This window comes from Gadus chalcogrammus, chromosome 4, assembly GCF_026213295.1.
Source record: "Gadus chalcogrammus isolate NIFS_2021 chromosome 4, NIFS_Gcha_1.0, whole genome shotgun sequence".
NCBI lineage: Eukaryota > Metazoa > Chordata > Actinopteri > Gadiformes > Gadidae > Gadus > Gadus chalcogrammus.
In genome coordinates this window covers 33,316,859-33,331,718 of record NC_079415.1, presented here as the reverse complement: position 1 = coordinate 33,331,718, position 14,860 = coordinate 33,316,859, and the positions used below count along the sequence as shown (strand labels likewise).

At 48.3% G+C, this 14,860-nt stretch overlaps 1 protein-coding gene across 2 annotated transcripts in view; it reads left to right on the top strand.

Moving 5' to 3' along the window:
* LOC130381384 (radixin) overlaps positions 1 to 14,860 on the top strand; it is a 45,275-nt gene that overhangs the window by 23,477 nt on the left and 6,938 nt on the right. For both annotated transcript variants that reach the window (XM_056588982.1, XM_056588981.1), the window contains exons 3-8: positions 8,528 to 8,611; positions 9,322 to 9,417; positions 10,569 to 10,691; positions 11,225 to 11,376; positions 11,758 to 11,841; positions 12,887 to 13,033. In XM_056588982.1, the coding sequence (XP_056444957.1) occupies positions 8,528 to 8,611; positions 9,322 to 9,417; positions 10,569 to 10,691; positions 11,225 to 11,376; positions 11,758 to 11,841; positions 12,887 to 13,033 (686 nt within the window). The remainder of the gene's footprint in view (positions 1 to 8,527; positions 8,612 to 9,321; positions 9,418 to 10,568; positions 10,692 to 11,224; positions 11,377 to 11,757; positions 11,842 to 12,886; positions 13,034 to 14,860) is intronic.

The following is a 14,860-nucleotide window of genomic DNA, read 5'->3' as shown; positions in this document are numbered from 1 at the left end:
GGGCTAGAGACGCGGACCGCGGTGTGTCCGTCCGTCTCCCAATAAGTCACCTCATCTGATCATCTTTTTGTGTGAAGTGAAACCAACACACAGTCCACACTGACCCCACAATTTTTTTTGGCCGACTAGCGACAAGATTGATCGGTTAACGTTGATACGGTCAAACGGTCATCGGTTAACATCCCTAGTTGTACCGTCTGGCAAGTTACGAAAACCTCCAGAGAGAGGGAGAGACTGACTGACTCACGCAGGGAGGTGGAGAGGGAATCTAAAAAGGTACCAGTGGTACGTCCACAGACATTTGGCGGGACGTGCCTACAACAACACCACTTGGCTGACGTTGCCGACCCCCTCCGCCTTGTTCTCGGTCCAGAACATGTTCCCTCATCTGTCAACGACGACACAAACAAACCAGCGCCATCTGGAAAACACGGCATATCTGGACCTGGGGTACGGAAGGGTCATTAAGACCACCCCCGCATGGACTAGGGGTACGGAAGGGTCATTAAGACCACCCCGCGTGGATCTGCCTGTCTCACAAACTAAGCACGTGTGTGTGTGTGTGTGTGTGTGTGTGTGTGTGTGTGTGTGTGTGTGTGTGTGTGTGTGTGTGTGTGTGTGTGTGTGTGTGTGTGTGTGTGTGTGTGTGTGTGTGTGTGTGTGTGTGTGTGTGTGTGTGTGTGTGTGTGTCCGGCTGCTCGAGTAAACGGTTGACAGCTGCTCCGAGCCCAGTAGGGTCAGATTAGCAGCTCTACTGACGAGGTGTGTGTGTGTCTCTCGCCCCTAATGGCCGCAGAGGCCCCTCCTAAACGGCTTACAGTAAACAAACAGCCGCACATTTAACGCGCGCACCGTCTGCGAAGAAGCTCCTCTCCCGGAACACAGCGGTGATGGCCGCGAAGGAGAAGAGCACGGTGAGCCCGACGTTCCCGCGCACACACACACGCCATCCCAAAATACGGTTTCCAGGCAACCCTCGCCCGCGGCGCGCTCTTTAAACCCTCCACAAGGGCTAAGCGTGAGGAGCTAGCCAAAGGCTGACGGCGGTAATGAGTGTCGTCAGCCGAGGGGAATGTGAATCGCTCCGTGACGGATGAGATCATTAGTTCTTCATTACATGATACCGCCTTTTGAATCCGGTTAACGTTTAACCCACCTGACTGTGGACTTCATGGCGGTAATGATGCTGTCGTTCTTGGCTAATGCTGTAGAGTAGTGGCAATGACAGTAGGTTGCATCATTATTAGTACTGTTACTGCGCTATAGTGGTAATGACAGTAGGTTGCATCATTATTAGTACTGTTACTGCGCTATAGTGGTAATGACGGTAGGTTGCATCATTATTAGTACTGTTACTGCGCTATAGTGGTAATGACGGTAGGTTGCATCATTATTAGTACTGTTACTGCGCTATAGTGGTAATGACGGTAGGTTGCATCATTATTAGTACTGTTACTGCGCTATAGTGGTAATGACGGTAGGTTGTATCATTATTAGTACTGTTACTGCGCTATAGTGGTAATGACGGTAGGTTGCATCATTATTAGTACTGTTACTGTGCTATAGTGGTAATGACGGTAGGTTGCATCATTATTAGTACTGTTACTGTGCTATAGTGGTAATGACGGTAGGTTGCATCATTATTAGTACTGTTACTGCGCTATAGTGGTAATGACGGTAGGTTGCATCATTATTAGTACTGTTACTGTGCTATAGTGGTAATGACGGTAGGTTGTATCATTATTAGTACTGTTACTGCGCTATAGTGGTAATGACGGTAGGTTGCATCATTATTAGTACTGTTACTGCGCTATAGTGGTAATGACGGTAGGTTGCATCATTATTAGTACTGTTACTGTGCTATAGTGGTAATGACGGTAGGTTGCATCATTATTAGTACTGTTACTGCGCTATAGTGGTAATGACAGTAGGTTGCATCATTATTAGTACTGTTACTGTGCTATAGTGGTAATGACGGTAGGTTGTATCATTATTAGTACTGTTACTGCGCTATAGTGGTAATGACAGTAGGTTGCATCATTATTAGTACTGTTACTGTGCTATAGTGGTAATGACGGTAGGTTGTATCATTATTAGTACTGTTACTGCGCTATAGTGGTAATGACGGTAGGTTGCATCATTATTAGTACTGTTACTGCGCTATAGTGGTAATGACGGTAGGTTGCATCATTATTAGTACTGTTACTGCGCTATAGTGGTAATGACGGTAGGTTGCATCATTATTAGTACTGTTACTGTGCTATAGTGGTAATGACGGTAGGTTGCATCATTATTAGTACTGTTACTGTGCTATAGTGGTAATGACGGTAGGTTGCATCATTATTAGTACTGTTACTGCGCTATAGTGGTAATGACGGTAGGTTGCATCATTATTAGTACTGTTACTGCGCTATAGTGGTAATGACGGTAGGTTGTATCATTATTAGTACTGTTACTGCGCTATAGTGGCAATGACGGTAGGTTGCATCATTATTAGTACTGTTACTGCGCTATAGTGGTAATGACAGAAGGTTGCATCATTATTAGTACTGTTACTGCGCTATAGTGGTAATGACAGTAGGTTGTATCATTATTAGTACTGTTACTGCGCTATAGTGGTAATGACAGTAGGTTGCATCATTATTAGTACTGTTACTGCGCTATAGTGGTAATGACGGTAGGTTGCATCATTATTAGTACTGTTACTGCGCTATAGTGGTAATGACGGTAGGTTGCATCATTATTAGTACTGTTACTGTGCTATAGTGGTAATGACGGTAGGTTGCATCATTATTAGTACTGTTACTGTGCTATAGTGGTAATGACGGTAGGTTGCATCATTATTAGTACTGTTACTGCGCTATAGTGGTAATGACAGTAGGTTGCATCATTATTAGTACTGTTACTGTGCTATAGTGGTAATGACGGTAGGTTGCATCATTATTAGTACTGTTACTGCGCTATAGTGGTAATGACAGTAGGTTGCATCATTATTAGTACTGTTACTGCGCTATAGTGGTAATGACAGTAGGTTGCATCATTATTAGTACTGTTACTGCGCTATAGTGGTAATGACGGTAGGTTGCATCATTATTAGTACTGTTACTGCGCTATAGTGGTAATGACAGTAGGTTGCATCATTATTAGTACTGTTACTGCGCTATAGTGGTAATGACGGTAGGTTGCATCATTATTAGTACTGTTACTGCGCTATAGTGGTAATGACAGTAGGTTGCATCATTATTAGTACTGTTACTGCGCTATAGTGGTAATGACAGTAGGTTGCATCATTATTAGTACTGTTACTGCGCTAAACTGGTAATGACAGTAGGTTGCATCATTATTAGTACTGTTACTGCGCTATAGTGGTAATGACGGTAGGTTGCATCATTATTAGTACTGTTACTGCGCTATAGTGGTAATGACAGTAAGTTGCATCATTATTAGTACTGTTACTGCGCTAAACTGGTAATGACAGTAGGTTGCATCATTATTAGTATTGTTACTTCGCTACAGTGGTAATGACAGTTGGTAGTGATACTATTATAGTTGTACTGACATTTTGATGCGTGGTGCTTAGTTCTTATACTGTGTTATAGTGGTAATGACACTATGTACTGTATTATAGTGGTAATGACACTATGATACATGGTGAACAGTACTTGTACTGTATTATAGTGGTAATGACACAATGTACTGTATTAAAGTGGTAATGACACTATGTTGCGTGGTGTTCTGTACTTCTGTTCTGTTATAGTGGTAATGACACTATGTATCATGGTGCTCAGTACTTATGCAGTGTTATAGTGGTAATGACACTATGTTGCTTGGTGTTCAGTACTTCTGTTCTGTTATAGTGGTAATGACACCATGTATCATGATGCTCAGTATGCAGTGTTATAGTGGTAATGACACTATGTATCATGGTGTTCAGTACTTATGCAGTGTTATAGTGGTAATGACACTATGTATCATGGTGCTCAGTACTTATGCAGTGTTATAGTGGTAATGACACTAATATGGTGCGTGGTGTTCAGTACTTATACAGTGTTATGGTGGTAATGATGGTATGTTGCGTGGTGTTCATTAACAGTACTGCAGCGGTAATGACAATATCAACATGGTTGGTGGTATGATTGATGGCTTGGTGTTAGGGCTTGGCGATTAATCGAATTTCAATCACGTTTTTTTTTCATTAAATGTTTTATAGAAAGTGCAGCTGGATACATTTCTGTACATTATTATAGATAATGTAGCGTGCTCCCCACATGTGCACGCTAGGGCCAAAGAGTGTCCACGTGTAGTGTGTATACTAAAACAATTATTCACCTCGGGCTCCGTGAATAGTGGGGAATAGCCCCCCTTGACCTTTGGTTTAGGGGGCTATGCCCCACTATGCAGTATGCAGTCCTTGCATGTGTTATAGCGGTAATGACCGAGTTATACTCGGTGTGCCATGACATTACCGTAGAATAGTAATGGCAAGATCATACTGTAGACAGCCTTGCAACTACGTACAAGCCCCTGTTCTGGGAAGTGTGTGTGTGTGTCTCTCGGGCGGGTTGGCTGAGCAGTGATTATTCTGTCAGCGTCTCGCGGGGTAGTGTTGCAGAAGAAGAGACCCTCCTTCTCCAACCCCACGGCCTGCTGGAGTGTGTGATTAGCTGTGTCAGTGGTTTGGCACTCCCCCCCCCCCACCCCCCACCCCCCCCTCTATGGGTTTCTCTATTTCTGTCGGTCCCTCACTCCTTCTTTTGGTCGCTTTACCCATGTGTGCGTGCCGTGTCTCTTTCGCTTTTGGTCTCTTATCTGTTGCTGTATCTCTCTCTCGTGGTCTCTGCCTGTCTCTGTATCTCTCTCTCTTGGTCTCTGCCTGTCTCTGTATCTCTCTCTCGTGGTCTCTGCCTGTCTCTGTATCTCTCTCTCGTGGTCTCTGCCTGTCTCTGTATCTCTCTCTCTTAGACTCCATCTGTCTCTCGCTCTCTCTTTCTCTTGGTCTGTCTGTCTGTCTGTCTGTCTGTCTGTCTGTCTGTCTGTCTGTCTGTCTGTCTGTCTGTCTGTCTGTCTGTCTGTCTGTCTGTCTGTCTGTCTGTCTCTACCACTCTGACCTCTTTCTCATCTCCCTCTCTACTGCCCTTCTATGTCTTTCTTGCTGTGTCATTTTTGCTTTCCCTTGCCTACTTTCCCTCTATTTGTCTCTTGGCCTATCTTGGCCTTTTTACTTAGAGCTTTGTACAGTGGTTGTCTTGTCAGTGGCTTGGCTCTCTGTGTCTGTCTCTGTGGTACAGAGGGATTATCCATCCGTCTGGCCCCGCCGCACACAGACAGAGAGACAGACGGACACCATGCCAACCTTTTCTGTGGCTCCATGTTGGCCACTTTTATCTGAGTTGTAACCGAACGGTTGACTAGTGTTAAGTTGGGAAGCAAGGGGAATATGTTGGGTGAAGTGAATGCCAGTCCAACCCATTTGAAATCCCTTTTGAGGCATGCTGCCTCGCAAATTGGTTCAAGAAGAAGATGAAGTGGATTTATATATATGAATTCTCCCAAATCAGAGCCTGGGTCAGCCTTCGGTTTCGTTCTCCCACTGGATCAGAGAACCTCAGTATTTGGGAGCCGTCCCAGAAAGCAGCCGTTCTCACAGTTGGTGAAATCGTCTTGCCGGCCAACTCTTGGAAATGTCCTTATTTTCACACGGGACATATTTTCAAATACTTTACTCTGTCTCACTCGCTCACTCTCATGAGTCCAACTCTCTCCTGCTTCTAAATAAACGCATTCTATTTGATCCGTTGTCCCAAAGCGTGGCCTTGTCCTCTCACCATCAGACCGTCCAAAGAAAGTATCACTAACTCTAAACCCCTTCGTCAGCCCCGGAGGAACCTGGCGACTCAGCGCGGACTAGCCTGGCGCTGCAACTAGCTTGCTACCAGCTGGCCCCCTCCTCGTTAGCGGTAGCGTAAGCGCTAGCTCAGGTTCTGGTTGCATCACCCGACACCGCCGCGCTTCCCGTTCGCCCCGCCGTTGACCCGAGCCGGGACGTCCTGACCGAGCCAACGTCTGCCGCTGTTTGTGTCATCCACACGTCTTGTGTTTTTTTTTTTTCCCTTTTTTTTTTTTTTTACAATGTTTTCTCTTCCTGACGGAGGGGATGACCTGACCCGAAGGATGTGAATTTTCACTTCAATCTAACTCCCCCACCTTCCTCCCATCCCCCCTCTCTCTCTCTCTCCGTATATAAACACCGCAACATGGACGCCGTTAAAGGGCAGGGCTGTTTTAGGGGTGTGTAATTCATTTAGTTTTGATCTTGATTTTGATTTTGTGTCAAACGATCTCAAAATGAAAATAATCGAGGTGACTTTTTTTTTTTTTTTTAACCTTTTTATTCGTTAAAGGTTTTATTGAAATTGCGATACAGCTGGATACAAATTTGTACATTCTTTTAAAAGTTCTGTTACAAAGGGTTTTTTGGAGAGAAATGCTGAAAAATGCATCATGTTCAAAATAATCGTTTGATTAATCGTTATTTCAAAACTGACCAAAATAATAGTGCTCATGAATCTTTTCCCCCTAATCGAGCAGCCGTAGGCTAGGTTTTCTTTGTATTTTAACGTGTAAACTTTAAGAAACACAGGGAAGACAGACTGAGCGAGGGAGAGAGAGAGCGAGCGAGAGAGAGCGAGGGAGAGAGAGAGGGCGAGCGAGAGAGAGAGAGCGAGAGAGGGAGATCTCTCTCTCTCTGTTTGTTGTTGACGGTACCTACTTGCGAGGGTTTACCAAACGTTTCCCCAGACATGGATTAAGTCGACGGTCATGTCCCCTGACCCCCCCCCCCCCCCAGGGCCCAGAATAAACCACTTTGCCTCGGCGTGTTGGCAAGGCAGTTCCTGGAGATTTAGCCCTTGCGGAGGCTTGATGTGTTGGTGCTGCCGGCCAGATTAACTAGTAGTACATTTAGTTGCTGCTTCGCGATAAACGGTAGAATAGACAAATATAAGAATGAACCTACATTACATTTAGGGCATTTATCAGACGCTTTTATTCAAAGAATATTTTTCGGAATGATACAAGTATGTTGTTGACATTTAGCTGCCATTTTATATGTTTTGTAACTATAAGACATCACTGTTTAACATCTTTCACCTCTTTTACCTCAACAGCCCCCACTGCAATCATTATTTACTTTAGCTATAAGCCTTGGCTCATTTTGAAGTGATAAAAATCCCCTGTGGTTGGTTTGAGCTGTTGATACTGTACAGTAACTCTTCATCCAAGTCTCGGATGGGTTTGACCGCGAAACGACGACTGAAGTCACCGAGTTCCGTGGATCAGGTTTATCAATCACGCACAGCATCGGGACTCATTGTACGTCAAGTACGTTTTAATGAACTCTCACCCCCTCGGTGGGTGATACCATTATACCGTGAGGCAGGGGAGAGTCCAGAGCTATTGGGGACACAGACGGGAGTCTCGTGGTTTATTCACCAGAGGGAGAGTTGGGCGTGGGCTCCATTTTGATTCTTTTGGTCTTTAGGATCCACTTCCCCTTCCCTTTCTCCCTCGCTGTCTCTCCCTATATGTCTCTCTCTCTCTCTCTCTCTCTCTATCCCTCTCCTCTCCTCTTAATACCCGGTAATCCGGTAACTTTATCCCGTTGGTAGTAAACAGTTGGGTCCTCTTTCATCAACTCTCTCTCTTCTGTTGTCTGTCTCTTCTGCTCTTTGTGTCGTCTTTCGGACTCTGTCTCTCTCTCTCTGTCTGTCTCTCTCGCTCTCTTTTTGTCTCTCTCTTTCTGTCTCTCACTCTCTTTTTGTCTGTCTCTCGCTCTCTCTCTGTCTGTCTCTCGCTCTCTCTCTGTCTGTCTCTCGCTCTCTCTCTGTCTGTCTGTCTCTCTCTCTCTCTCTGTCTGTCTCTCGCTCTCTTTCTCTCTCTGTCTGTTTCTCTTTCTGTTCCTTGCTTCTTTCTGTCTTTCGTTTTCTCGTTTTCTCTCTTTCCCTCTCTCTGCCAGTAACCGCAACGTTCAACGGTTTCCTTGAGGCCATAACCGTTTTTTGGTTTCGCAGAAAGGTGTCAATGATCTCATTTGAATTCCAATAATTCAACGGTGCAGTAACGTGTGACGCATCAAATGCGTTGCTGTAATACAATACCTCAACGACGGCTCTGTTGTCAATTTGAAACAACACTAGATACTTTTCTTGCCTTGCTACGAGTTTGTAGCCCGAAAAAACCCCGATAACGATTCAGAAAAAAGTGCCTTTGAGCAACGCAACTGCGCCATGTGGTGGTCGGTTGCTGGTGTGCTTCAACCGTCTCCGAGGTCCTCCCTCCCAGAGTACCCCGCGTACACTCGTGTTAATCATGTCAGTCTAGGTATCTGTCTGTATTCACCGCTTGGATCCATGCGTTTTATAAAGGTGTCCAAGTGAGAAAAGCTTCATGTGTGTGTATGCAGTCCTATTCACTGTGTGTGTGTGTGTGTGTGTGTGTGTGTGTGTGTGCGCCCCCCCCCCCCCCCCAGATCAATGTGCGCGTCACCACCATGGACGCGGAGCTGGAGTTCGCCATTCAGCCCAGTACCACGGGGAAGCAGCTCTTTGACCAGGTAACCACGGAGACGCCATCGGACCCCTCCCATCAGCACCATTCATCTCGCCTTGATCGCTGCGTGTCGCTTTGGGGAGAAGCAGTTGCTCAGTGTCGAATGAGGGCTCACTCTTATGCAACTTGCCTGATATTATAGGGTTAGGGTTAGAGGTTTTAGTAAAATGAAACCAAACCAATATTAAAAACAATGCATTATTTTGTACTTTACGTGCACTCACTGTGGTGCTCTGTCTGTTTGTGGGGGGCCCCTCTGTACTCACTGTGGTGCTCTGTCTGTTTGTGGGGGGCCCCTCTGTACTCACTGTGGTGCTCTGTCTGTTTGAGGGGGGCCCCTCTGTACTCACTGTGGTGCTCTGTGTTTGAGGGGGGCCCCTCTGTACTCACTGTGGTGCTCTGTCTGTTTGAGGGGGGCCCCTCTGTACTCACTGTGGTGCTCTGTCTGTTTGAGGGGGGCCCCTCTGTACTCACTGTGGTGCTCTGTCTGTTTGAGGGGGGCCCCTCTGTACTCACTGTGGTGCTCTGTGTTTGAGGGGGGCCCCTCTGTACTCGCTCTGGTGCTCTGTCTTTGAGGGGGTCCCCTCTGTACCCTCTGTGGTGCTCTGTGTGTTTTGAGGGGCCCTCTATCCTCGGTGTGGCCCTCTGTGTGGTCGTGGGGCCCTGAGGGGCCACTCTTTGCTCACTGTGTCTGTGGTTGTGGGGCCCCCCCAGGTGGTGAAGACAGTGGGCCTGAGGGAGGTGTGGTTCTTCGGCCTCCAGTACACCGACAGCAAGGGCTACAGCACCTGGCTGAAGCTCAACAAGAAGGTGAGGTCACCCCCCACCCCCCCCCTCTCTCTGTCTGTGTGTGTCTCTCTCGCTCTCTCTGGTCTCTCTCTGGTCTCTCTCTGGTCTCTCTCTCTCTCTCTCTCTCTCTCTCTCTCTCTCTCTCTCTCTCTCTCTCTCTCTCTCTCTCTCTCTCTCTCTCTCTCTCCTCTCTCTCTCTCTCTCTCTCTCTCTCTCTCTCTCTCTCTCTCTCTCTCTCTCTCTCTCTCTCTCTCTCTCTCTCTCTCTCTCTCTCTCTCTCTCTCTCTCTCTCTCTCTCTCTCTCTCGTTCCTTCGGCTCTCGTTCCTTCGGCTCTCGTTTTTTTCTGTTCTCTGTCTGTGTCAGTCCCTCTCTCTTGTCTTTCTCTCTCTCTCGTCTCACTCTTGGTCTCTCTCTGTTCTCTGTTGTAGTCACTCCATCGTTACTGTGGCTTCCCCATGCTCCCACTCTTTTGTTTCCTGTCTCTCTCTCTCTCTCTCTCGCTCTCGCGCGCGCTTTCTCTCACACGCTTTCTGGATGTCTGCTGTTGCCAGGAGCCAGTCTGTCTCCCAAGGTGTGTGTGTGTTGTGTGCCCAAGAGAGTGTGTGTAAATGAAATCCCCTTTTGCTGAATTGTGTGTTTCACACGCATGTTTGAGTTCAGGAAAGTGTGTGTCCCGTCAGTGTGATTCTCTGGCAGGAACAAGGGCTTTAGTGTATACTTTCCCTTGTGTGTGTGTGTCCGTGTGAGTGTGGGCATTTTCACTTTGTGCGGTGTTTGCGTGCATGTATGTGTGAGCGGGCGTGCACAAACTCAGACCAGCTGATCCTCGCAAACAAAAGGATCCATTGAGACTGATAATGAGCCCAGGAGATGATCTCTCTCTCTCTCTCTCTCTGTCTATCTTCCTCCGTCTCTCCCTGTGTGTGTCTCTGTCTCTCTCTCTGTCGGTCTATCTGTCTTTCTCTCTCTGGCTGTCTATCTTATTCTGTCTCTGCATTTCTCTGTCTCTCTGTCTCTCTGTCTCTCTGTCTCTGTCTCTGTCTCTGTCTGTCTGTCTCCGTTGGTCCGTCTGTCTGTCTTTGTCTGAATGAGGTCCGGTGGGTGGGTTGGTGAAACATCTGATGTGCGGGCATTCGACGAATGACATCTTTGTTGTCCGGTGGTTGCCTAGGTCACCGCGCAGGACGTGAAGAAGGAGAACCCGCTGCAGTTCAAGTTCCGGGCCAAGTTCTTCCCCGAGGACGTCTCGGAGGAACTCATCCAGGAGATCACACAGAGACTGTTCTTCCTGCAGGTCACTGTCCCTCACGCCACCTCGGCACACGTCTGAACACGTCCTCACACTCCTCCCATACCTCCTCCACACACACCTCCTCAAACACCTCCAATAACACCTCCTCTAACACCTCCAATAACACCTCCTCACACTCCTCCAATACCTCCTCCACACACACCTCCTCAAACACCTCCAATAACACCTCCTCTAACACCTCCAATAACACCTCCTCACACTCCTCCCATACCTCCTCCACACACACCTCCTCAAACACCTCCAATAACATCTCCTCACTCACCTCCAATAACACCTCCTCAAACATCTCGAATAATGCCTCCTCGAACCCCCCCCCCCCCCTCCTCCACACACACCTCCTCACACACCTCCTCCTACTCCTCCACACGCACCTCCTCACACACCCATCCGTCTCCTCGCTCGCCTGCAACGGTGCGACAGAAAAGAAACTGCGGATAAGCAATGCGTGGATATCGGACATATCACCAATACCTTCTTCCTCCTCCTCCTCCTCCTCCTCCTCCCTCCTCCTGCAGGTGAAGGAGGCCATCCTGAACGATGAGAACTACTGCCCCCCCGAGACGGCGGTGCTGCTGGCCTCCTACTCGGTCCAGGCCAAGTACGGCGACTACAGCAAGGAGGGGCACAAGCCGGGCTACCTCACCCACGACCGCCTGCTGCCCCAGAGGTCAGCACACACGCACACTCCCTCGCACCTGAACACGCCCTCAAGCCACTGACTCGGACACTCACTCAGTCGCTCACTCGTCCACTCACGAATTCGCTCACACAAGAAGAGGTTTATCAACACGTATGTTGGACTTCTGTTTGTTTACATGACATTTGAATGACGCAATCGCACCTCGGATCATGTCACTTCAACGCGCGCGCGCGCACACACACACACACATACACACACACACACACACACACACACACACACACACACACACACCCCTCTTTAGATTTACATCAATCTGTTGCCCAGTGAAATGTTGATTTCCTCTGTAAATAATGCTGGATTGTTTCTCATTTGTGTGTGTGTGTGTGTGTGTGTGCGTGTGTGTAGGGTTCTGGAGCAGCACAAGCTGACCAAGGAGCAGTGGGAGGACCGGATACAGACCTGGCACGAGGAACACAGAGGAATGCTCAGGTGTGTGTGTGTGTGTCGGTGCACGTCGTACCTATACGTGTGTGTGTTTGAGAGAAGCCGGTTGTTTTGGAGTGTGTGTGTGTGTGTGTGTGTGTGTGTGTGTGTGTGTGTGTGTGTGTGTGTGTGTGTGTGTGTGTGTGTGTGTGTGTGTGTGTGTGTGTGATGATTGTCCTTCCTAATGCATAACATAGGAACTGTAGGAACTGTGTGTGTGTGATCCTTTAGGAATGGTAATTGTGTGTTTGTGAGGGGGTGTGTGTGTGGGGACCCTGTGGGAAGTTTCTGTTTGTTTATATGTGTTTGAGCCTGTAGGAGTTGTAATTGTGTGTTTGTTTATGTATGTGTGATGCTACAGGAGTGGTAATTGCGAATTTGTGTGTGTTTGTTTGTGTGTGTTTGTGCCTGTAGCCGTGCTAATTGTGTGTTTCTTTGTGTGTGTGTGAGTCGGTAGGAATGGTGTGTGAGTGTCAGCAGGTCCATGCTTGTTGTGGCGCGTGCCGTCAGGGCTGGCTTGAGAGTTTTGAGGAAATTAAAACGTCTGTTTCCTGATCTGATATCCATCGTTTTTTTTACAATTTACTTTCGTTTCCCCTCCAGACATAATTTTTTGGTAAATGTTTTAAACGGAAGGCTAGTATATGTTAGAGGGTTCGACATCGCCTAGAGCCGTCCAATCGCACGCCCCTCTAGAATAAAACCAAACGGCGCCACCCCGGTGTCTCACCAGGTAGAGCGCGTCCCAGACAGGCTCAGTCCTGATCGCAGCGATCCGGGTTCGATTCCGTCCCGCGGCCCTTTGCTGCATGTCCTCCCCCCCCCCCCCCCCCCCCCCCCCCTCCCATGCCTCCATCTCTAACTCACTTCATAATAAAGCATAAAAAAACGCAACCAAAAATAAATCCGGAACGAAAACAAAACTCGGCCATGATCCTACCAAACTCGGCCATGTTTAAGACCTCCCCCAGGGAGTTCCCGAACCCCCGAGTGATTGTGACCGCGCAGCTGACTCTCTCTCTCTCTCTCTCTCTCCCCCCTCCCCGACCAGGGAGGACTCCATGATGGAGTACCTGAAGATCACCCAGGACCTGGAGATGTACGGCGTCAACTACTTTGAGATCAAGAACAAGAAGGGCACGGAGCTGTGGCTGGGCGTGGACGCGCTGGGCCTCAACATCTACGAGCACGACGACAAGTAAGGGGCGCCGCCGAGCGGTTCTCGAGAGCGGTTCTCGGGAGCGGTTCTCGAGAGTGGTTCTCGAGAGCGGTTCTCGGGAGCGGTTCTCGGGAGCGGTTCTCGGGAGCGGTTCTCGAGAGCGGTTCTCGGGAGCGGTTCTCGGGAGCGGTTCTCCGGAGAGCGCGCTCGGGAACACTCATTCGGGAACGCTCTCAAGAACGCTTAGCATCAGGACTTCTGATGGGAAGAGTCGGAGCTATGAGAACGCGCCGACGGGCGCTAGCGTGGTTGCTAGCTCTGAGCGCTAGCGTGCAAGCGTGCTACGTCTCCTCCCCTCTGTTGGAAGTCTGGGTTTGGAGAACGCCACGGTCGCCATGGCGCCCTTCGTTTTGTTTGATAGATTTGCGACGAATGCGGCGTGCAAAAGCGCTCAGCTCGCGTCATTCCTACGCAATGTTCTAAAGGAGGTTGAAGTAAAATGTTAAAGTAAAAACATATTTTTTATTTTATTATGTCAACTATGGTACCCGTTACACTTCTGACCATTCGTTGAAGGTGGGACCCCCCACTCTGCGTTCCTTCTTCAGGCCTTCTTCCTTGATCATTAGTGGAGTTTTATTGGGGTAGGAGTTTTATTGGGGTATCAATAGCTGGCCTGTAAAGCCCTTTGAGACTTTAACTGTTATGGAGGTATTGACTTAAACTTGACTTCAGACTGATTCAAAGACAGGCTTTTTATGTTTCCTGTCATGGTACCTTCTGGATTTTGGTTATTGCCCGCTAGCACTTAGCTCCGGACTGCTGCTTGACAAACCCTCTGGTCCGAAACACAACAGCGCTAGCGAGGTCGCTACGTCCTTAGTCCTGGAGCTTTAGCATGCTACGTCTGCCTCCCATCCCCTCCTCTCTGTCCTAAGTCCTGACGGGGACCGCCTTGTTGCCATGACGCCAGCACATCGCCGGGGTTCTTGTAGGGACTGTGTCTGTTCCTATGGAAACACCAAACGAGAGAGCAGTCAGTGCTCGTTTAACTAGGTCTCTCTCTCTCTCTCTCTCTGGAGTTTGGAGTGAAAACAAGCTTTCCAGATTGTTTGGATTGTATGGCTATTGACATTCCCGCCGTGTTTCCCGTAGTTCCTCCTAGATGTACCATCTGCGTGTATGTATATGAAGCTAAATCTTGCCAAAAGCATTTCTCGTTTAGCATGAACGACGGGCTTTCTTTGAATGAGTCACAGCCTTGATATTTAGATTGACTTGAGAGAGTCGTGAGTGATACATATCCTCTTGAGAGTCGATCATCAAATGTTTCCGACATGTGAGACCTGCGCTGTAATTTCCCAAGCCGCGTTACCATGGCGGCAGATGGCTCCAGTGTTCCATTTCGGTTTGGCGTTCATACTTTTGAATCTGGCTCTCTGAACTGAAACGGTTTCTCTAGGACTCTCTCTCGTAAGAGGTTAGGGCAAGTTGCGATGAACTCTTCACCCCTCGACACAGGATACAACGTGTGTGTGTGTGTGTGTGTGTGTGTGTGTGTGTGTGTGTGTGTGTGTGTGTGTGTGTGTGTGTGTGTGTGTGTGTGTGTGTGTGTGTGTGTGTGTGTGTGTGTGTGTGTGTGTGTGTGTGTGTGTGTTATATATTTAGAATAATGTCATGTTTCCGTGTTTCCGAAGCCACCGGTGACTGTAGAGGAAGATGGCGTCAGTTCATTGTTGAGGAGGGGGGGAGGGGGGGGGGGGGGGGGGCTGTTCCCGACATGATGTGAAGGTTAAACACCCCTCCCTCACGTGGGAGGAAGGCGGGGCGTCCATCACGCCGCCCCCCTGACAGCGTTTCCTCTCC